This window comes from Enoplosus armatus, chromosome 9 (genome assembly GCF_043641665.1).
Source record: "Enoplosus armatus isolate fEnoArm2 chromosome 9, fEnoArm2.hap1, whole genome shotgun sequence".
NCBI classification, from domain to species: domain Eukaryota; kingdom Metazoa; phylum Chordata; class Actinopteri; order Centrarchiformes; family Enoplosidae; genus Enoplosus; species Enoplosus armatus.
In genome coordinates, this window is record NC_092188.1 from 6098914 (window position 1) to 6123649 (window position 24736).

The window sequence follows — 24736 nt, forward strand, 5'->3', positions numbered from 1 at the left end:
TTGTATCACACCAAAATGGATTTGACCATGCACTCTCCCTTTTATGAAAAGCAAATCAATGCCTGATACAAGGTTGCAGGAAGCGGTATTAACGCGCCTCACACCTGCTGGTATGTGTGTCAATTTACCTTAAACAACAAGTACGATAAAGCAGTCTGATCCTTGACTTCTTTAAAATTGCATCTAAACCTCTCCATTTTCCCTCTCTCCCCTGTAACCAGCCCTCCTTCCCTGTCTCTCGTCCACATTCCGTCTTTCTAATCCCCTTGACTGAAGAGCAGAAGACCCAGTGGCTCCGGGGCGCAAAGCACGAGGAGAGTAAATTAGAGAGGAGAGAGGGCTCGAGATGAGAGAAGGAATGAAAAGGAAGAGAGTGCCTCTCGAGCTGCAAACACAGTGAGGGAAGCATAGGAAGAGACGAGAGCAGCTAAGTGCAGTTGGATGAATAAAAATGAGAACAATACCTTTAATTAAAAATCTAATTTTTATTTAGACAAAATAATTGAGCACTATAAAAAAAACAGAGTTTACGATAGAGGCTTAAACAAGCTTCTTTTGACAGGCAAGCAGCCAAAGCAGACGGTAACATTTTCCTCACGTCTTAAGAAGCACTTTGGAAATCTTGAGTGACGCAAAAACACTGACGTACGTTTTACGTCCTCACATCTGTCAAGCCAGTCCATCTCTTGCAAAATTAAATCCCCGACATGTATAAAACCAAATCACAAACTCAGATTTATCAAACTTCAACAACACACACAAATCCACCACTCATGCCATGTAATAAAATAGAAAAGAGAAAAACAAACAGTCCCACAGTATTCATTTTCATTTCTAAAACTTCCTGATTTTTGCATTTGGTGGCTGAAGCCTTTAATAACTGGCACCATTCACCCGACTTTGGGCTGGTCTCACAATTGCCTGCCCGCTTATACAAGTCAGAGTCTTATCAGTGCCGCTGGCAGTCAGGACAGGGTGATAACTCATCTCCAGACAGAGCCCGAGGTAGCCGAGGTGAGCAGCAGCGAACTGCAGCACAGGAACTGAGACGTCCTGAATCAGAGAGCGTGTGCTTTGTTCATAGAGCCAAATGGACTGAGCGGCACACGCATGATGAAGATGTTACTTTCTGGCCGAGCTCGAACTAACAAACATCAAATAAAAAGCTAATAACACATCTAATCCTAAGGCTAACACTAACCTCAACAGACACTGTTTAAATAGACATCTTTCCCAGCACGGCAAAAAGGTGAGAACATCTGTGGTGAAAACATCTAAGGACTGAAGACATTTCATGAAAAGTGTAAAGTCAATGTAAAGGCAGTAATGAACTATAATCACTTTAAGTGAAGTGGCGAATCTGAAAAAGAAATAAATGTGTGTCTATGGCTTTCCCCATTTCTTCTCGGTCAGGATATGAAGTGAGTGCGTCTGCGCACACCTTTGTGTGTACATACAGTGTATTGTTCAGGGGACGACAGAGTGGGGTTGATAGGGCAGCATCTTTTGTCGTTCATTGATTGCGTAAATCCATGCGGGTTTGACAAAGTTCAGATTGCTGTTCTCCATCAGCGCCTGTAATGGAAGTGAGAGTGAAAGCGAGAGGCACAGAGGGGTCATGAAGTGTTCATGTTACATTACAAATGGACAGAAAGGAAGAGGTGTAAAGCCTTTGAAAAACTTGAACCTCGGATTGTTCAACTGCTAATTCAGATGCTAAAAAGGCCCTCAAATGTCTGAAAACCAATTCTGACCGACAATTTCAAACAGGCTCAAAAGGCACAGCTGCATTTTCACTGGGAAGGCTAAAATACTCAGGTTCCCAATTTGCTTCATTGCTTTTATTTGATTATACCTTGCAAAACAGTAAGTGCTCACTGCTTAAAAGAAAATGGCTAGGAAGGCTCTGTGCTGTTAGCGTTTGGTGTGACATATTCAAAGGATGTTTGTTTTTTCCTATTTTTGAAAACAAATGTTCAGTAGTGCACTTTGTATAATTGAGCATTATGTTTCCTGAAGCAATTACCTTCACAAAAATGTCTTAAAAATAAATGCCTGCGTGTTCAAATGTTTAATGTTTTTAAGCTTCTGTTGGATATCATTATTTGGCCCTGGCTGCCAAAGAAATGTAAAACAAAAAGGGAGAACAAGAGAACTCAACTCACGTCTTCAAAGGAGTCGTGCCACCCTTGACTGGTCACCACAAACTGCACCTTCTCCGTCATGTAGTCTTCAATCACTCTGCAGAAAAGACAGCATTGTGTTTTTATACATTTAACATTTAACTGCAGAGATTTTTCATGTTACAACCTTGTTTTCACTGTGAATTGACTTATGACTAATTAAAGTTGTAATGGTCTTTCTTACCCGTTAAAGGCAACGATGTACCGCAACAGTAGGCGCCTCTCGTTGTTAGGGAATTTACCGTAGAGGAAAAAGTGCTTTCCGCTCAGGAAGTCTGACAGAAATGAGAAAATGGGGAGAGAAAGGAGCAGACGAGTGCAGTTAATGACTACACGATATGTAGGAGGAGTAATTATAGGTGCTCTTTGACAAAGGGGAGAAAGGAGCAAAGCAACAAAGAAAACAGAAAAACAGTGCACACTTTGACATTTGTGTGTGGTGTCCCTGAAAGGCAGAAAGCCATTCAATTACTTTCTCTCAGCGTTTGCAATGTCCGACAAGGACGGGAGGACATCTGCTCCTGTGATAGGAACAGGCACAGATAAAAGAGACATTAGGACAGGGAGGTATGAACAAAGAGAGACATACCTGGCAGCTCAGGGATGGGATGATCCTCTTCAGCCTCAGCGTCTGTGTTTTCATCTGTCGACCCCCCATATGGATCCTCCTCTTTCACCATCTTCTCCTCTGCCGCAGCTTTCTTCTGTCTGCTCTCGTTCTCCACCCTTTTGCAAAGGACAGAAAAAGTATTTGTTATATCTTTTTTGCAACATGGTTTCACACCTGCCTCTCAAAAGAAGAAACCTCCCTGCTTTTGTCTTGTCCGAGCACTTCTTCTAATGATGGTCACAGTTACATAATTTTCATGGGGCTAATGAATCTCTGTTAAAGAAAGAATTAAAGCTAACTTTATTGCGCTGTTGTAAGTCACTCTATAAAAGGCCACCTGCTAAAAGCACAACATAATTTGCACAAATTAGAATAGTGTGTAGTTTTGTTGCTGTTACTGTGCGATCATGGTTATATATGACTATTAACCGGGGGTGGATAACGTACAACCATATCCTTATAAAACAGAAAAGAATTCACAGTTAAAACTACTTAAAGACAATTGTGTATACTCGTTCTAGTTATACATTTCAGTGTGAATACACATTACTACCAGTGACTCACACAATTTAGTGATGATCGTCTGGGGGCTGCAAACACAACACTGACATATTATCATCTTTTAATGTTGTTGTGGCGAATGTGTTTGCTTTCTACACATCCAGCAGATTCAGAGCAACATTTGCTTTCTGACCTCCACAATATTCACTCTCCTGGTCTCCATTAACTCCTAAGGGAAATATCTGGCTTTTTAGTTCCTAAATGTTTCTTAAAGTTCAACAGCTAGTTGCTAACTTTGTCTGACTGCTATTTGGTGCTGGGCAGACAGCGTAAAGTGAGATTTTAGAGCTTTTTCGCTGATTAAAGCAGAGAGAGTGAACCAAAACAGTAAAGCTGCTGGTCGTAAATAAAACCAATGAGCTGAAAGACACTAAAATGCTCTATGGAACTGAGAAGGACTGCAGGGTCAGGTAATAATTGTTTTTAACATACATACAAGTAACACCTCTCACATTACATGTAGTTTGATCCGTTGTTGATATGAAAATATTGCAGATTTAAGTAAAGGCACAAAAGAAGCTTTTGCGAGTAAACGGTTCCTTAGTGCCACATTTCATTAAGAGTAAAACCCTCTAACCCACAGTTTCCAAAGTTTTTTTTTATGAGAGATCACCTTATAAGGATAAACCTGCGAGGCTTAACTATAGCTTACTAAAGTTATTGTAATGGAACCACTGATTTTAGATTGAATTTATAGTTATTTTATGAGTAGAGCAACAACACAGAAGAAGAAACTCATCAACACTGATATTACAAACAGCATCAGTGACATGATTTGTTTTGTTTACCTCTGCAACTCGTCCTCCGTGTCCCCGGCAGATTCACCATCATCGCCTCCTGTGAAAGGAAGCGTTTATACGTCAATGCGGTAAAAATGCAAAGAAAAAACGTGATTTATTTTAATGCTAGAAAGGGCCTTGCTGAAAATGATGTTCAAAGGTCGTAACTGTGAAAAGCTTCATCATAGTTTACAATTTACAGTTACAATTCACTGACAACACAAGGTTGCTGCTATATCCTAATACCTTAAAATACAATCACTGCACTCTAAAACAAATTAACTATGATAATCAAATGTCAAAGAATTCACTTCTGGTCACTTTGGGTAGAGTTTCGTCTCGTTGCCGTGTTTACTACAAGATACTATGGATCTTCATTATGCAGAGCAGGCAGAGAAAAATGCCAGGTGAATCCACATTTCTATGAAACATATATCAGCAGCTTGTCGGTAACACTTTGTATTACCATACAATCCTGTGCTGCTGATGGGGAAAAGAGAAGAAGCTCTAATTAAAATGCAGTCTCCCTGTATGTGTTTGGTGGGTCAGTGTTTATTGTGTCTCCTCACTGATGCACCCGGCACTTTACTTCTGGCCTCGCATTAACATAGAAATGAGAATCATGCACAAGTCCCTTCACAGTGATTACGTCTTGCCTCCATTCTTCCTTCTCCCTCAAACAGCGCCTACCAGTCTTGTCCTTTTCACGGTGCTGTTGTCAACTCAACCATTTCCAAGTGTTTCATAAAGGTGATCCCTTTTGTCTAATCCCTGGGCTCTCACATCGTCCCCGCGCTCCTCTCAATTCATTCAGTCCTCTTCAGCTCCAGTGCTACCCTCCCTCCCTCTTTACTTATTTGAGCAAATAGAATGAATCACTTCCTATGAGTCAAAGCCAATTACAATTCAGCTCTTGGAGTTTTACAATACAGATACGCAAGTAAATAAATAAACACATATTTACATTTATGTTCTGCTTCAATTATCAGGTATTACTTTACTTAATTTAATGGACTATGAACATTTTGGTGTGTTGCTTCCTCCTCTGTAACTGAGAAACGCAGTTTTCCTGTCCCTCCTAATTCATTCTCATTGCCGTTTATTTGTGGCGTGTGACGCTGGGGCAGTGTAGAGATTAAGTGTTATCTGTTTCAATTTGTAAATAAAGTGAATGGAGAGGGAAAAAATGCTAAACCCTGATTTCCAGACACAAAACAAAAGAGAAATGAATAAAAACAATAAGATGAATTTATGAAATTGTAGTTTAAAAGTCTCTGTTTTCTGATCTGTTACAGATAGCTGTGTTAAGTTGCTGTTAGTTGTAACAATATGATCATCATGTTATTGTTTTTCAAAGATCTGGTGCCCAAATTGATCATTTAAAGCAACCTTTGCTTTTAAAGACTAGCGGCTCCGTGAGGTCATACTTAGGCACCGCACTGCTCTGAACTAAATGCTAACATTAGCATCCTAACATGCTCACAACGACAATGTTAAGATACTGATGTTAAACAGGTATAACGTTTCTTAGATTGGAGTGTTAGCATGCTAACATTTGATAGTTAGCACTAAACACGTGTAGCTGAGGCTCATGGGAGTGCGAGTATTTGGTCACAAAGCAATACATCAGACAAAGTACATTCTGACCTGCTGGTGGAACTACAAGAAAACCAAAGTTTATTCTGTGGGGACATGAGTGTGTGTACCACATTTCATGCCAATCCATCCAATAGTTATGGAGTACAGCGTCTCTGTTAAGACATAGCGGTGTGAGAATGGCAAGACTGTATTATTGTATCAATACAGATCTTTCCGTGGAAATTTACTTTTTATGGATAAATGATGAATTTTTCAATGTGGCACTTTTGTTTCCTCCAACCTTCTACCCTGTCTTTTAGGGACTGGACTTTCTGTTCTTACAGACTGTATCTTTGGCTATTATTTGTATACATGCTTTTATTTGAGAGTTGATGGTGCACTAAAATAAATAAGTTGGCCTACAAAACAAGCCTTGTTTTAAATTTTGTGAGCATTTTCTTTTCTTTTTTTTTTTATATCCAAACTCTGAGTGCCTCTTTGATCTTAGCTGTCATTCTTCCACTTCCTCTATTTCACCTTTTCAATAGGCCCTCCCCTTCCCCTATCATTTCATTCCAATTACCTGGTGAAAGTCAATTGAAAAACTCAATTTAACACTTTAAGACTGTAAGGCTGCCATCTTGTAGCCACTTTTCAGAACAATAATGTGTTTCCTCTTTTATCCCTACAACAGTTTCTGTAGTACACAAAAAAAAGAAAGAAGTGTGGAGTCACTGAAGTGGCAATGCTGATGTTGACTGAATCTTTAACGAAACATCAGGTAAAGTTCAGTTACATTGTTTCACACTAGAACTTCCTATTAAAGTAGTTTCATGCAAACCTGGTTCATCCACGTCAGTGGAGCCAGCATACTCGTCATCTTCATTCCCCTTTATTGGCGTCTTTTTAGGGGTCGCTTGTCTCTCCTGCTTCTGTGGAGTCTGCAGGAACAGCATGGACAGAGCGTTAAAACTGACCGACAGTTACAAATTAGGAAAAGGATTCTTTATTAAATATTTTTCTATAAGCTCACTTAAAAAACTAATTTACCTTTGTGTTCATTTCCTCTTCACTTTGGTCGTCCACTTCCATTTCGCTCTCGGAGCTCGACTCTGCTCCATCCATCAAATACCTGGAGGAAGACAAAAAACTGGTGAACAAAATGTGTCAGGATGATTAAAGGACGCCTGCACAATATATCTTGCTCCCAATCAGCTTTACTTGTACAATGTTTCACACCGCAGTGGGCCTTTGTGGAACAAAAGGAGGCTTCAGAGTGAAGGTAATATTTTCCACCAGACATTCAATGTACTTATGTTTAAAACATTACCACTGCCCTTATGTTAAATACTTTGAAGTTTGTATGCTCTGAGACAAGTCTAATATTCTGCAGGGGGAAGAAAAAAAAACCCACAAAAACTCCAGAACAACCCAGTCATAAATTAGGCTTTGTCCCATCATCAAACTGAAAATATGTGGTCAGACTGAATGCAGCGTTACTGCCCCTATTATCAATAGAGGAGGGCATTACAAACTGCCACTTGACTTTACAGTTCAAAGTTTAATATTGAGAGACCACTGTGTTTCACATAAGGAGGAGGATGAACAATGTAAATCTTGTTTTTTAAAGCACTACTAAGTAATCTGCTGGGCAAAAACAGAATATAGGTATCTCTTGTTAGAAAAGTAGACTTGAAATGATTTCTAGGTTTAGGATAAGCAGTTTTGTTCAACATACAGTATGTCACTGTTATAAAGACCACAATGTTAGGCTGTTACTAGTGCTTATCAGATCGTAAAACAGCATCTGATGCCCTCTCCTCTCACACCTCTCTGATTTAAGGACTTTGGTAGTAGGTAGGAGGTAGTAGTAGGTTCCCATTTGTATATTAATCACATCTTATCCCTCTCTATGGCGACATGCTTTTCACCCTGCCTTTGAGTGTGGCCGATGGTAACAGGTATAAACACTTAAGCATTTAGACCTGTTTAGACAACACTTCATATGAACTAATTTCTTTTAAAGGACACTGACTCCTACAGGCGGAGTAGAAATCCCTCCTTCACATGAAAAGGCACACTCTACACCCAGTCATGACTCTAACCTTAACCATCTATGTTATACGCAAAGCTCAAATGAAAGACCACGACGAGAGTCTGTGGATCTTTACGTCTTTACTGAAAATATACGCACTAGTTGAATGAATAAACCAGAAAGGACTCAGATATAAGACAGGATACCTCTGTCAAGGCTACACAATCCTTCAAAGTTGCCATTGTAATAATAAAAACCTTCAGAAATTCTTCATTTACATTTAGATACAGATCTGCATCGGACATTAAGAGCGACAGACAATCATGGAATAATGTGCCGGTTTGTTTCCATTTGGGTTAGTCGTTTGACACTTCATCTCGCAATGGTACGAATTATTGGGTACCCATCAAAAATGAATTACTCCACAAAATGTAATTGAAACCTATTCAGATTTGTGTTGAAACTTTAAAGCAAAAACTCCATCTATGATGTTCTCTGCAAAGGTTAAGTGTGTGTGGGGGGAAATAAAAAGCCAAATCTTACAATAAATTCCACAGAGAATACAGAGGTGATAATAATACAGGAAATATATGGGACATGCAGAAAAACAGGCGAGAAGGTACAATGAGGATGTGACATTTCTTTACCACCCTCTACATATATTTCCTCAAGCCACTATAAAGTCAGCTGGACATGCAGAGTGCAGAGAATTGAAATACCACAGTTAAGGTGTTATCATTTCCGCTCACACTGTAGGGAGACACTTTACTGACCTATGCTTACTTGTTTCATAAAACTCAGTGCCCAGGAAAATGGAAAATGAAAAAGGACAATGCAGGCAAGGGGACTAATGCAGAATCTGCTGCTTATGACAACAAGTGTCGTTACCTCAAAGGCAGTCGAACAAGCTCGATCTGCTCTGCTTACAGGGAACTGGAGACACATGTGGTATGTTTGAGAGGATGAAACATAGTTATACTAGTGCTGAATCGCTTTTGATAATTTATTTTATGATTAATCGAATAATGGATCAACAGAAAGTAAATAAACAACTATTTTGATAATCACATAATTGTTAAATAATATATATATATATATATATATATATATCTATATATATATATTTAAATAATAATGTAATCACTTTTTAAGCAAACATATCAGACACTTGTTGGTTCCAGCTTCTCCAATGGGAGGATTTGCATCTTTTTTCATCTCCGTTTTATATAATTGTAAATTGAGTATCTTTGGATTTTTGATTGTTGGTTGGATAAAACCAGACATTTGAAGATGGCACACTGGGCTGAGAAAGACATTTTTCCCTATTTTCCGACATTTTTACAAACTAAACGATTAATTGGAAAAAATATTAATATAGATTAATCGATAATGAAAATAATTATTAATTATTAGTTGCAGCCCTAAACTTTTACCCTTCTGGCTCTGTATACTTCAGGATGCTGTGAACATTTTAAACAAGAAATTTTAGGTGATGGGTTTTGGTATGTGATTAAGTTTTATGTGTGGTGCATTAATCACGGCGTGACTGTGCTGATATTTTGGCTCCAACACAAACTATTTCTCTTGAGATGTTGCAATGGAGCCTCGGTTTTAATTAGAGATTTGTTTATTCACATCTACACTGTTGTAGTGGGATGCTGTAGAGCTGCCTGTGTGCTTTGTGCTCTCCTTTCTTTATGTCTATCTCTGGATCCTCCCTGATTGGATAATCACTATGGAGAAAGCATTTCTGGGATGCTTAGCTGATATCACAATCTCTCCAAAATACACTACACAGTACATATGCATGGCAGGAGCTGAATGAAGCTGTGCATTTGCCTCCGGATGCTCAGCGACAAAGTGTCTGTGTGCATGATGGAGCAACAGTTTGAGAGTGAGTGTGCGTATTTGTTTGGGTACTTGTCATCATCAAAGTAAGTGGTCCCTTTAATTACCCATAGCAGATGCAGCTTTTAAATAAAGGATACATCATCAAAGCTGCACACTCCACGCACTGCACAATAGCGGTGCTGGGCAGGGGAATGGATTATTCTGACAACAGGAGAGGGGGGGAGCAGAGTGGGGGAGGGGATGGAGGGGAGAGTGTCTTCAGCACAATCAGAAACTGACTGAGAAAAGCGAGCATGAGGGAGAATGACGACACAGGCTGAAGTGAACTTCTCATTTCAATGCACTTTAAAGTAAAGAACAGGTTTCATAAAACCACAGTGTCCCGTGCCATCAAGCAGTATTTATTTAAGCTTTCCACATTACTCTCCCTCTCTCTCAGTCTCTTCATGTGGCTCATGTGCACACTGTGGCTATCCTGCTAGAACTAGATGACAATTATGTCTTCATCACATCAAAATAACAAATTATAACCAAAGGAAGGCACACTAATAACAGGTTTGCGATTGTTCCTGTTGTGTATTTGTAACTCCACTAAAGCTGCAACCTGACAATTGTTTTCATTGTTGATTAATCTGCAAATTACTTTTTGGATTACTCCATTCGTTTTGTCTATGAAATAAAAAAAAAGGTTGACCTCCATGGTGACTATCGCACAAGACGAAGAAAAGCAGTAAATCCTCACATTTGAGAAGTTGGAATCAGCCAATGTCTGTCATTTTTGCTCTAAAAATTATGAAAGATTAATAGATTACAAGAGTTGCCAATTCATTTTCTGTTGATCAACTAATCGACTTATGAACCAATCGCTTCAGCTCTGAACACAAATGTTTCATGCTACAAAGTGATGAGATGTATTTGTGAGATTAACACCACCAACATAAGCCCCTTTCAGGTACATGCACTTCATACTGAAAATGACCAGGTGATTTTACAAAGCAGTGTCGCTCTCACTTCGTTTCTCTGTAAAAGTCAAACTGGCAATCTGACTGGATTGGACCTTGTGATATTTCTGTAACACTTCCTACAGAAGCCTGAATTAAATTCTGTTACATTTCTAATTTAACTACTTCTTATGAACAAAAAAAATAAAATCAGGTCTAGTGCAGGGGACAAAGAGATAACAAAAAAGCTTGGAAAACCAGTAATGATCAGACTACCCAGCTCCAAAGTCCATTAAAACGCTTTACACACAGCATATGAGCAAACGCAGGAATTACAAGGACAGCCACAAGCATATTTGAACTATGCATTGGCAGCGGGTGTGTGATACTGAAGAAACGATAAAGCTGAGTTAGAAATTTGATTAAAGGTTTCTACGGAGGTTGACTAGTCAGAAGTGGGGCGAGCCCTCCTCCGGGGCTGATGATCATAGTCAATCACCCATACAGATACACAGTCATTCAACTACAAGACCAGCTTTCAAATCCATCACTGATGCAGCCTGTGAGAGAGCTGTGAGCGCTCCTCTTCCTTCATTAATCTCCTAAACCCCAATAGTAAGAAGAAAAAAACAACTCTAAAGCTCCCTCTCACATAACATCGTGTAAGCATTGCAGCTCAAGCTGTAATGGCCCAGTCCTGCTTAAATAAAGTCATTATGGAGCATTTCTGCACTGGTGACTTGCCTGCCTGAAAACCTAAAGGGCCGTTATTTTTATCAGACAGATGAAGTCAACATTATCACAATATCCATCAAACTTTCCTGAAGTACTTCTATTGTCTATATACTTATATTAAAGCTGAAATACAGTAAAATTACCTCATACCATGTTTGCCAAACCTAGAACCTGGAACTTTGTTGGACTCAATCTAATCGATTAATCCTGTAAGTCATTTCTCTAGATAATATGCAAAACATTTGATGGTTCCATGTTCTCAAATGAGAATGTGTTACTTTTCTTGATCTTACATATAGTAAATTGAATATTTTTGGGTTCTGGACTGTTGGTCAGATAAAACAAGACATTTAATGATTTACAAACAAGATTTTTAATGATTTGGCCTCTACGAAAATGTGATGGGCATAATTTTTCACTGTATTCTGATGTTTTATGGACCAAACAATCAATGAAAAATAATTGCCACCCTAATGTAGCTAATCAAAATCAAACTGCTACAGAAGGCAGGAGCACTGTGCTGTGTTCCTGGTGCCCTCTAACAACAATGGTGGTCACGGTAATAGAAATTTTTGGCTGCATTGTTACCATCAATTCTACAGGTACAGCTATAGAAGCCAGCAATGTTGCTGCTTCTATGTTTGAAAGTGGCTACAGAACAATATAAATGGTTGTTAGAGTCAATGCTTTGACAACTAATATGATATCTACCACAACACTAGTTATTGCTGTATATCGCTGACCCTACATTTGAGTTGTCTGAATGCAACAGAAGCCTGAGACTTATGAGCTCAGTAACCTTGCATTACCTAGCAGTGTGGGAGCCTTGTCGGAAATGGATTCATCTTCAAGCCAGACACAATTATGACAGAAGCAAGTATGAAGGAAATCCTTAAACAGTATAACAAGTGCAGTACTATTCCAAATAATTTGGACCTTCCATTGCCTAAGCTGAGTACTCTACATTATTCAGTAGACACAGATTCATGTGGAGCGATGACAGAAGACCTTGATGTTGCAAAAGCTCCCCCTGTAATGAGGCATATAATTAGAGAGTTGCTGGAGCTGGCTGGGTTGAATTTGTGATCACAGCAGGCATCAGCTGCTCAAGGTTACAATGTTCTCTCTAGCAAGTGGGCATCACTGCTGTGAGGGGTGTATTTTTGGACGCTTCAATCAGTGTGAGTGCTGTGCGCAGATTGTTCTATGTAGAGGTACAGACGTGGCTTAAGAGAAAGCATTAATCAGATGTGGATTCATACATTGGACACATGCTCCACACTAAAACCAGGCTGTCACCCTGCGGAAGTGTCCTTTAACAAGACAATGAATCCCACCCAGCTGTTCAGCTGGCCAAGCCTGAGCCGAGGCCTTTCTACAGGTCTGAATTTCCATACAAGCATCATTAAAGTTTGACTTTACTCAAACTATAAAAACGTCTCTTTTCACTCGTTAGTTTTTATATTCCACCGTCTCTTACCGTTTATAGGAGATCTTCTGCTTCCTCTTATGGCAGTCCATTACCCATTCCTTGCGTACGATGATGCCCCCTGCTGATTTCACCTGGCTGTACTTGGGGGTATTAGCGAAGGCACAGCTGGGGATTAATGGGCCAAAAGAGATGTGTACACACACACACACACACACACACACACACACACACACACACACACACACACACACACAGGGTTACATCACTAAAGAGAAGCTGAGAGGGCCAATATACTGCTCTGACAGCAGAAATCAAGATGCAATCAAACTGAATTACTGTGCTAACAGGGCTGTTACACAATCCTGTAATCTGTTCAGAAAAATGAACTACAGATGAAAATCTCTCATGAAAGAACATCTAATCAAAGGTGATTTGGTAATTTATCAAAATTACTTACTATGATCATCATATTTATTTTGTCCATATCATGCAGAGGTCCCACAATTTCAACTTCATTATACATCCGCCATGTTACCATAATAGTTTGTTGCGTAATGTTACATATGACTGAGTCAAAAATGAGTTTTATCTACTATGATAACGTTTACATTCTGTTCATCCACCTTTCATGTTATCATCTGCTAACATCCTGCAAATTCACCATGTATTGATCTGTCGGCTTATCTGCAGCTCTTTTGCATTTTCTCCCCATTTATCTCCTCACTTTCTTTTCATGGAGTCATATTCCTGAGCTGTCCTTGCCACCAGAGGACTTAGTTTATTGAAAACTGCAGTGAACCATGTCCCTGGCAGCAACAACTTTTTGATTAGGTGGGAATATAAAAATCACATTTTGTTGAAATTGATGCGTTTTTCTCTGAAAAATGGCAAAAAACAAAATAAAGGCAGTCAAGTCCACCGACTAAACAACACTGTCAATAAAATCAAATTTAATTTTTAATGCATCTATGCATACACAAGTCCATCAGATTGTAGTGTGTGGACTACTTTACTAGATATTTTAAATAAGCTGCACTGTTCATTTAAAATACACATAACAATAAAATAGACACTTGGTAGGTTCTCTGTATCAACACATCACTGTCATGCAAAATATCCCAACACTAAGCTGTACAATAAGGTTGGAGGAAAAATGTAAGAAATGCATCCATAAATGGTAAAGTAAGACAGCACTTGTACTCCTCACTGCCTCCTGCTTGATACTTACATGAGGTGTGTGGAGTCGGGTGACCAGTCCGGTCGGTATTTGGCCCCCATGTCCAGAGCCTTTTCTCTAAGCTCCCCTCTGAAGGGGTTTTGGAAGCCGCTGAGGACGAACACCACCCCCTCCATGATCCGGTTCAATGGGACCTGCTGCGCGGTCTGGGATTTAGCTTTCTGTTGTTTGGGTTTAGGTTCGGGTTTCGACTGGCTCTCCCGCTTCTTCTCAGCAGACTTCTGAGCTGGTGAAGCTGGAGAGACAATCACAGAAGTCAAGGAAGTTTTCCAGGTGGAGAAATAATCTCTATGCTCAGATTCAGACACCAAGCTAAGTGTTACCTTTTGCGGTGCTAGGGCTTGGTGTGCTGGCTGCGCTCGGCTTGTGTTTGGGGGTCGCAGCTTTGCCCTCAGGTGAGCCAGCTGGGCTTATTTTCTTCAAGGGTGGGGGGCCAGAGGCAGACTGCCGCTCTTTGCTGAACTCAAATTTTCTTTTTGCTGGTGGCTATAGGGAAACATTTATTGTAAGTAACTAAGTTCTCAGAATGAAAGAAATAATGTGCATCTGGCTGACAAGTGGAACAAAGTAGACTCCCACAAACTGTACACACTTCCATTACATTTAATGCCAGAAGGTCATTTGACAAAACAAATTGTACATTTAATAAACTTTACTCGAGTGTGGCAGGCAATTTCTTTCTATTGGTCATGGTTGAGCCATCTGAAAGAAAATATCCCTTCAGTATGCAAAATCTATAATTATGCAAATTTGTAGGTTATTATCGGCTTTAGAAAAAGGTTGAGAAACAATTACAGTAGAAAATTGGAAATAGAACTGCAATCATTGGGATTTCTTTTAAAACTACTTTCCGATGCACAGACATGTATTTGTGCAGCTCACCCAAACAGATCTTTTTGTATTATTGTTTTCCTTTCGAATGTCAAAGTGACATGCGGCTGATATTGACAGTGTGTGAGCTGAGCTATAGTGATGCATTTTTCATATCTTTTTTAAGTCAATGAAAGTTACAAACTTAGCTGCTGCATACGTAACAATTCCATTAAATAAATTTGATTTTACCAACTAAGAAAGTGTGTTTTGAAAAACAGAGGAACATAATGACTTTAGACGCATAATGTGAGATCTCTGATGTAAAATGTAAGAACATGTGAATGTATACAACACCAGTCATTTTTTTATACTGAAATGTATTAATGCATTTTTCATATAAATCTTGGGATCTTTGGTTTGTGGTAAAGTGAGTACAGAAAGATTTTCATGAAAATGTATGAACAAATCCATTTCTAGCCTGTGCAAAACACTGGAACACATACATGAATTAAAATGCTGACTGTTATTACTGTCTTAAATAGCCGTTCAGTGTCTATCCATCCACCCTGTTCAATATCTCAGACAAGTTTTGGTTTACCAAAAGAGAGTTATTACCCTACTGATAGTGAGACTATCATTTGAAGGTTTAATTTGATTAAGACAGAGCTAGTGTCAGTAACTGTGATGCTAATGAGAAGAAAGAGGAGTGAAAACCAAAACAAACTGCTCTAAATTCACTTATAAAAGTGATAAAAAAAATACTGCTCATTGAGGGACCAGCTGTTTCATAGCTGTCCTTCAGTGGAGAAAATGATGGTGATGTTTAGTACCTGAGGTGAGGCAGAGCTGGAGGAGGAAGCTTGACTTGACGAGTGGGAGCTGCCACCAGACTGCAGGGCAGCAGCAGCATAACTCAACTTCTGACTCTGAGGAGACACTAAAGAGAGAAAAGTGCAGGCAGCTGGTGAGGGAACAAAGTACCTGGATAATAAAGAATGCCTTTGAAATCATCTCCTCCCTCTTGTCTCCCGGCACACTTAAGTAGCTTTAAATAAATCCTAATTAATGACGTTTTTAAATATTCAACTTGATTAGCACTTTATTGTTACAAGGACGTGGAAGAATTTAATTGGGCTTCAGAAGCTGGTAAGCTTGAATAAATGGAATTTACCTTTAAGTGAGGTACTGGACTTTGTTGCATTGTCCCGATTGAAAAAGAGACTGCCGGGCTGAAGGCTGGGCACAGATGAGGGAGACTCATCCTTCACCCTGAACTGTCCCAGCTTTGTCAGTTTCTGACAGGAGAAAAGAGAAGTTTAGTGCCAAAGGAGATGACGGAGGGACTGAGTGAAGTGCATTTTCTTCATACAGCAAAAAGATGTCAACTTGACAAATGATTTCATAGTTATAAAGCTGTGTAGTTCACAGGCTAGAGTAAGGTGCAACACACTGCAGTGAGATGCTCACGTCTTGTGCTGGATTACCAGAGTCCTACCACGTCAAAGTAAAGCAGTGCTGATAACAGTGCAGTAGCACCTTTAATCTAACAGTAACATGCTAACAAAGACCATCTTCTTATAATACCAAATTTCATGCCGACACTAATATGAACGGATAACTCTCTGATTATTGGTTTATCGGTGGTTTATCTTGTTTCTGTTTAGTTTTTGTAAATGGCAGAAAATCCTTATTCTAAAATATCAATGATAGGGCTGGGTATTGACCCTTAATACTTTTTTGGTAATGACCGAAATGTGACGTAGCATAAAGCTTCAAAAACGTACTATAACTAAAACTAGAAAACTAAAAGAAAGTTGGCATTGAATGTCGGGTCAAATTCCTAATCTGGTTTACTTGTTTTTGATCAGACAGTTTCTGATTCAGATAATAATTTTCCCAATTTTAGATTTAATTTAGGCAAAGCTCTTGTGTGACTTCTTGTGTTAAGAGTACTTAATTTTGAGATGTTTGGCTTCCTGTGTTGAATGAAAAAAGGTTTTTGTAGAAGAAAATGTTCATATTTCATAAGTTACTGAAATGTATTGTATTAGTATAAGTACTGAAACTCAGGAATCGTATCGGCACAACTGTCAACACCCAGCCCTAGACAGAAATATTGATATTAAAGATTTAAAGAGAAAAAAAAAAGTTTTTTTGGGAACAAGACGTGGCACGACTTACCGGAGGGGTTGTTGCAAGAGGATCATTTTTGTCAGGCGGTGAATGAAACTTAACAAAGGCCAGTCCGTATGCTATGTTCTACAAAGTATACACACAAAATCATCTTAGATTTAATCTCACAAGCAGCAATGGATATATGCTGATTCGTGTACACTTTCTTTTCACAAAAGTGACATTTAATTCAGTAGTTAACTGGTTAATAAACACAGCATCAACATTTATAGGTGAAGCTTCAATACAAGTAGATTGTACCAAGTGTGTAAAGCAACTACTACTACTACTACTATTACTTCTGTATGGTGACAGGGCAAATGCAAAGGTTTAACTTTTGGATTCTGTTGATTAAGAGTGAGATGGATACATTAGTTTGTAGTCTGTAAAACATGCAGTGTTTTTTATTTTAAATGACTGGGCCTTTACCTTGCTGTATGGCTGGCTACACACAATTTTCACTCTGTCCCACTTCTCCTGTGCTGTGCTCTTCTGCAGCTGGTGGGGCCCAAAGAAACGCACCCGGCCCATGTTGGTTCCATTACGGCTCTCCGTGGGGGACATGAAGGAAGATGTAACCAAAAGGACCTAAAACACAGAGAGAAAGATTGACATCAAAGAATATTATTCCATATCTGAAAATATGAAGTAATTACCAATTGCGATAATTAGGAGGTGATATACTTGGTACTTGGTTTGGTTTGCAAGAATACCTCATAGTCCTGGTCTCTGACAGCTGAAGAGTTCCCCACCAACACCTCGATGAAAGCTGACCCTTCATTTCCAATATCAATGCTGTGCACCTGGTCCTCCTTCTCGAACTGAGAGAAAAGGGAAACAGCACAGGTCAACAGAGCTTACACAAGAAACAAAGTCAAAAGATCTAAAAGAACAGATGCAAGAAGTGAAAGTATTTTACCGATCCCTATTTATTAACATGTTTATACTGAGGAAATACATATGCATATGTGGGCATAGACAGACTGCTCCTTGCTGATACAATAATTTGATTATGATTAGAAGAGTGTGTATATTACACACAGTGCTTTACTATATAAAACGAATAAAATAAAACATAGTGAAGTTGTTGAACAGTGACTAAAAGGGTGATATTGCTTTTGTATTGTTTAACAGCTGAAGAGCAGGGACCAGTTACTTTTGTGAACAACCAGCAGCATTCTGTAAAATCGAATAATCTATTCTTAAAAGGCAGGAGGTGAAGAGTAGCATATGTTTTTGTCTTCCGACTTAGTTAGAAGCCTTGCAGTAGCAGCATTGTGAATTAACTGGAGATGGCCAACTGACCCTAAACAATAAAAACAACTGCAACTGTTTCCAAGATATTTTGTGGTCAAAAAAAAAAAAAAAAGGAAATAGAATCATAGCTAATGTGTATGTAAGATGAGGAGGGTATCAAATGTAAGATAATGCAGACAAGGGGGTTCCCATATATCAACAAAAGAGAAGTGGGTATGGAAGACAACATTTTTGATCAGTGCTTAACCACACAAATGTTGCGAATGGCTTCACACATCACATAAAACATGCCTGCACAATCACTTGGAACAAAAAGCAAGTTGGATTAAAAGATTTCCTTTCCTTTAGTGGATATAGAAAGATGTCAGATTTAGATTCACTGGTTTGTAAATACGTCCTGTGATATCCAAGAGTCTAGATCTGAGGGTACATGTTTGATTTGGATCAAATTAGCTGGATCACCCGGTTTTAGGTGTAAGTATCTACAACCAAAGTAAACTTCACATCAATAATGACAAAACAACACGTTGTGTAATCACTGTTGGTTAACACTTGTGGGAGTAGGAGGGCAAAAACATACCTGCAGAATGACTGATGTCTGCTTCTCCCCGGGTCTTGCTGCTTTCCACTTTCTGTAGGTGTCAGAGCTCAGCAGATTGTCTGCCTTGTGAGTCTGTTTTTTATTATGACAAGAAGTGAGTCGAAGGAAGCCTCACATTTGGCTAAATGCTCGGAAAAATGTATTAACAGTACAATACTTTCGACACATTATACAAATGCAGTGACAAATGAACTTACATTGTCCTCGGTGCTGCAAGACACAACGTGCTTGAGTTTGATTTCTGGCATGTTGTTGTTGATTCTTGACAGGTTAAAGACAGATTAATTAGCCAGTGTGAAGGAAAATATACCAACACGGCGTTTTCCTTGCCACTAGGCGCTACCGCAACCGGTAATCGAAACAAACTGTGTCCTTTCAGTGGCAGTAAATTCAGCCTCGAAAAGTAAAGTAAATATACTTTGTTGCTAGTCAGCGTCAGAGAAATCGTTGGCTAACGTGATAGCATGCTAGCAAACAATAGGCAGAGTGAACTTTTCTTGATTAGCCTGATGATTTTAATACACCTCAAGGGCTGTTACGCATGAACCATTGAGACTGCTATGCACGTGACACATAGCCGCTTACATGAATTACATTAAATACCAGAAAACACATATCAATACTTAGTATAGTTAAATGTACGTGGAGGCGAACTCATACTCCCACCAAAAGCCTGAGTGTGTCGTGCTATGACGCATTTTCCGACTAACCGCAGTTCCATCCAATGAGAGAGCGTTCTCGTCTTCTTCTGCAATTAAATAACCGCATCATCAGAGTTTTATCGCCACCAATCGCCCAGGAAGTGTATTTGTTAAGAACTCAAAATTCATTACCGGAATTATTATAATATTAATCATATTTGTTTCACGTTTTTGTTCAGGTTCACTTGCTTGTGAGAAACAAACTTTTAAACATGGCGTGTTTCCTGTTGTGGACACAGGAATCATCTTTTGTAAGAAACCCCTCAGTAGACCTTTTTCATGGCAGACATTTTGAAATCTCATAACAGGAAAAGTACAAGTGTAATTAACATGAATAACGGCCCATTTGAATGCAACTGTGAAGATTAAACTGTGGGTGTCCTTGTTTCCTCGGCTTTTAGTTCTAGAAATTTTAGTCTCCCTAAGAGGGAAATTAGGTGTTACGGCAGCACTGGAGACAACCCAGACACAAAAAGGATAAAAAAAAAAAAACAGAGCAAAAGAGAGAAAGTAGGAAAGGTACACCATAAATCAAAATTAATATTTAAGCTATATACGGAAGTACAGAAGTATAACATAAGTAGAAAAAACTATACAATAAACCAAATATGAAAGCTGTATAAAATACAATACCCTAGGCCAGTGTACATAAATGTGGTCTCTGTGCATTGATGTAGTATATGTGCAAAAAAACACAATGTAAATGCCCTTAACAATGAAACATTTAGACATCTGCTGATTAAGTTAAATCCTCTATGTAAATTGCATCAGAAAGTTAGACTGCAATAATTTATGTATAGATAACAGTTTTGTTTTGGATGAATGGATAGGATTGCGTGGGTGGGGTGGGGTGGGCATTTTTAGTTAAGTTTAGTTAATTACACCTGTGCTCTTCCTGCAATAACATGTCTGCTATGACAAGACGTATGTGATACGCTTCCTCTGTAATAAATACATTGCATTACAGTTTGAACTGCAGTCTTTCTCCCTCCAGAGGAACTTTAAACACCGCCCGAGGATCTCTTTGTGTTAGATGTGCTGCAGCTGCTGTTACAAATGAAATTGGAGCGGCTGGGTGGTAAGACCAAATCAAATCTGAGAGTCTGCAATGAAAAACCTCTTTTATCAAACCTTTTCATCTTTTATAAAAAAAAGGAGCACAGAGGTAGGTCAATGGCCAACACTCAAAGAGACATACATTTTTCAATATGGAGAATATGAGAGGTTGTGAAATGCTGGTGAGATATAGATATGTATGTACAATATATACAATGACTGAAAGTTACATAAACTTTGCATGACCATCAGTATGAGAATCAATCTGAAGTCTAATGTGAGTTTAATGTAGCTGATGAATCATGTGACTTCTCCACAGTGAGCTCAGAGGATCTCCAAGTAGATGGCCGTCTCTGCATCTGCCACAGCAGTACCCTGCACCTCTCTTGTGCCTCTGACTCCCAAACCCGCTCGTCTGTCTATTCCTCGACCCTCTCCTCCTCTTCTTCTCTCCCCACCTCTTCTTCCCATTGGACAGATCTGAAAAAGAGGGACAGATGTTGCTAATCCTCAAATTTGGAAATTAGGGATTTTTGAGATTTAGAGATTTTTGTCTATGCAATGCCCTCTGTTGCCAAGGACATAATCTACACTCATCAAATACCTGCTTAGTATGGACAAACAGAGGCGTGCAGTTCTGGTAAACAAGTTGGTAGCTGCCGTTGGTGTAGATGTGAGTCACTTCTGTGCAGTTAATGTAAAGGGGCATCTGGTCCTGATAAATTCCCAATCCTTGAGGGTACACGGCTGGCCGTCTACTCAGGACATGTCTGAGAGGAGCAGAACAGGTACGTGACCCTCACAATAAGCAAGTGTGACAAATTTAAGTGAACGTTTAAAAGGCTGATTTGCTTCACGTACTTTCCAGCTCTCTTTCGGCAGAAGTAGAAAAAAACAGACGCAAGCACTATGACCAGGCAGATGGCCACAGCAGGTATCACCAACCATAATAAAGGTGCTGTCTCTGTATGTGGACAAAGAAAGCAGCCATGGATCAGCATATGATGTAAAACTATAATATAATAATCACACTTTTCCCTCTACCCACGGGTGGAACACCATGGATTATAATTTAACTGTAGGCCTTTCAGACATATTGCCTGTCACTCAAGCTTGATGTAAAAGCTTCACTTAGATATTCCATGAGATCTGTGAAAGCTTTTTAAAATATAAGGTACTAAGCAATTTGAAGAAATATAAAATTGGTTTTCTTTGTAGCATTTCCTAATTCATTCTTATTCTCTTCTACTTATGTTTAGCTGCTGGCATGTTGCACAGATGTTTCAGCACCTGCCCTACATCAGTGAAAAAAAAACAAGGACAAACGGTGCTTTGAACATACCTTTTCCTCCCTGCAGCAACATCAGGGAGTCATTTCCCAGTGCGTTGAAAGCAAAGCAGATCACCGTCTGAGGTCTGTCCATGCAGCCCCTCAGAGTAGCTGTCAGCTTGTCAGGCTCAGATGTTACCGACACGTTGTAATCACGAGGTGGAACGGTCCCGTTCACGCTCCAGGTGACTGCTGGTTTGGGGTTGGAGTTGACTGAGCAGCGGCACACCACCTCCAAATCCTCCAGCACACAGGTGGAGGAGAGCTGGAGGATGACTGGTTTGTCTGTATGAGAGAAAGAGCACATTTAAATTTTGCCTGAAACTTATACACTTAACAGTTATCTTAGTATAGCACAAAGACTGGAAACACAGAGAAACTCCATCCAAAGTTAACAAAAAAGCTCACTAATTAACACATTGTATCTCCTTTGTTTAATTCGTACAAAAACCAAAGTATAAAACAACAATTTGCCTTTTTACAGGAGGTTATGAACCGGACTATTTCTTGGCCAGGACCAGTAACTTCCTGGAGTCTCTGCTGGTTCCCTGGTAAGTTAAACTAACCAGTCGTTCGCCGTAGCTTCATATTTAGCTTACGAGAGTGGTATCAATCTTCTCATCTAATTTTGGCAAGAAAGTGAATAAGCGTACCAAAATGTCAAACTTTTCATTTTAATGTTACAAACATATCTTTTCCTCATTTTTCACAATGCCCATTGCTCTTATCAAATCAAATGTTTCCTTTGAAGCCCTTCTCCAGTGACATTTTGGCTACATTCAAATTGAAAACAGAATCTGGAAACATTTTACTCCCTTGTAACACCTTAAAGAACAACGTAACACCAGTTGAAAATCTTGTTTTTGTGGACCTCCGGTGATTCAACTTTTCACCTTGCTGCAGTGTTGTCAAAGTGCACTCCAGAGTGTGGTCAGTCACTGTTACATCACTGTTGGATGTGGTTACTCTCTGACCACACCCGACCAGCTAGAGGTAAAACAAACTTGAAGCTTTCTACAAGAAAGAGCAGTAAAATGTTTTTGTAGCTTCGTGTTGCTGTTGACAGCCTGGAAAACCAAACATATGCAGGTAAGGCTTGTTGTCAAATAGTCCAAATGTGTGTTTGGCCATTGGAGGTAGGCCTACAGGAAGAATGATTACATTGTATGTTCAGCGACATGGGACGGGACTCTCCTCGACCAATCAGGTTCTGTGCTGAGCAGCGGACCCTCATGTCTCGGGTCACGTTGAACACCCGGACTGTGTGTGTGCGCTGGTGGAGGTGCACTGTGCGGCCGTACTGAATGTAGGACCAGCGGTACTCAGACACCGGCGGGTCAGCTTTACATGAGCAGACCAACAAGGCACTGCCCCCCTCCTGCACTGTCAAGGACTGGACCTGAACCATTACATCTTTTGGTGAAACTATGGAGCATATAAAAAGAAAAAAGAAAAATGTTTTAGTGTAACATAACATAAAGTAACATAAAGATACTAGTCAGAACTATGCTTACATGTTACATGCAGATCCTTCGAACTGGCCAGTGTTTTGGCTCCTGGATAGTTGACTTCACACCTGAGTCTGGGTTTCACCTGGTGTGACACAGTAAAGGACAGAGAGGCCAGTAACATCAGCCTGTGGGGCTCTGGGTGGAGTGTCTGTACCTCCCCAGGCTTAGTGCTGTTCAGTTGGGCTCCCCTCTCCCATCTCCACTGGAGGGCAGGAGGTCTGGAGGGGCAGTGATAGCTGACGGAGCAGTTCAGGGTGACCAGCTGTCCCTCTGTGGCTGACAACATGCCGCTGATGACAGGAGCCTCGGGAGTGTCTGTCAGTGAGGAAAATCTCCATCATTACTGTTTTATTACTGCTGTAATAAAAGTACAGAATCTCCCACAAAGGCCAATATTGTGGATTATTTGTCCCGGATTTCCATATTTATGCAGGTATGGGAACTATTTAATCAATCCAACCCTGTGTGATTGTATTTGTCTTTTCCTTAATTTTATCTTTATTTTATCTTTTTTTTTGGGAGAAAATGTAAAATGTACTTGACTACTATAGCTCATTCAATATGAAAAGTATTTATTTGTATTTATTGGTTCATTTATTTATTGCTTTGTTTTGCATGATGGTGACCCAAAGAAAGAAATATCTTCACGTCATACACTTCTGCACTTTGCATTATATGTAATAATCATGAACTTTCATATCAGCTTTCTGGGTTTTTGGCTTTGCATGCTATTAGTCAAGTGTCAGAGATTCTCTACTGTGTGTTTGCATGAATATACTGTATTTCTGCTCATATGCAATGATTACTTTTCTAATGCTCTAAAGCATGGACACACACACATCATCTGGTTGTTAAATATCCAAAAGAACATCAGCTTTTATTAGACAAGAAAGAGGCAGCACAGTGACTCCACTCACCCACTACATCTAGATTGAAGCTCCTTGGCTTCCCCCAAAGTAAGTCATCACCTCTCTTCAGGGCGATCTCGAACACCTGTGAGTCATCCTGGCTGATCCTTTCGATCTTCACTGAGCAGTCTCCATCCGTGATTCGCCCAAAGAGGGAGGTCCGGCCTTGGAAATCCCTGCTCACTTGATCTCTGTCCTCGCTGTTAAAAGCGGTGCTGCGGAGAGGGAAGAAGCGGCCACCACCTCTGAACCTCAGCCGGACGTCCATCCTCTCCTTCCTCATCCTGAGAGGATGAGTAGTTAGAGGAGTGAAAGAGCAGGGAATCACCACACAGGAGCCTACAAGAGCCTGGACATGGTCAGGGACTGAGGGCACAGGAGAGACAGCCCGGACCCCCCTCCAGAAGGCTGCTGCTGTGATGGAGAACAGAAAATCATTAACCAA

At 39.8% G+C, this 24736-nt stretch overlaps 1 protein-coding gene across 2 annotated transcripts; it reads right to left on the reverse strand.

Moving 5' to 3' along the window:
- Nucleotides 1-498: 498 nt before the first annotated feature.
- On the reverse strand, nt 499-19111 carry xrcc1 (X-ray repair complementing defective repair in Chinese hamster cells 1). Of its 2 annotated transcripts, none has more exons than XM_070912097.1 (17): nt 18983-19111; nt 18765-18857; nt 17641-17748; nt 17357-17515; nt 16937-17014; nt 15927-16050; nt 15598-15692; nt 14266-14428; nt 13934-14177; nt 12754-12870; nt 6762-6843; nt 6553-6652; nt 4143-4188; nt 2773-2909; nt 2368-2458; nt 2166-2241; nt 499-1575 (listed from the first exon to the last, which is right to left on the reverse strand). In XM_070912097.1, the coding sequence occupies exons 1-17, from the start codon at nt 19031-19033 to the stop codon at nt 1468-1470; spliced, it is 1872 nt and encodes a 623-aa protein (XP_070768198.1). In that variant the 5' UTR covers nt 19034-19111; the 3' UTR covers nt 499-1467. The 2 variants fall into 2 exon arrangements, with proteins under 2 accessions (XP_070768198.1, XP_070768197.1); XM_070912096.1 differs by having other exon boundaries at nt 4143-4191; nt 15586-15692.
- Nucleotides 19112-24736: the final 5625 nt, after the last annotated feature.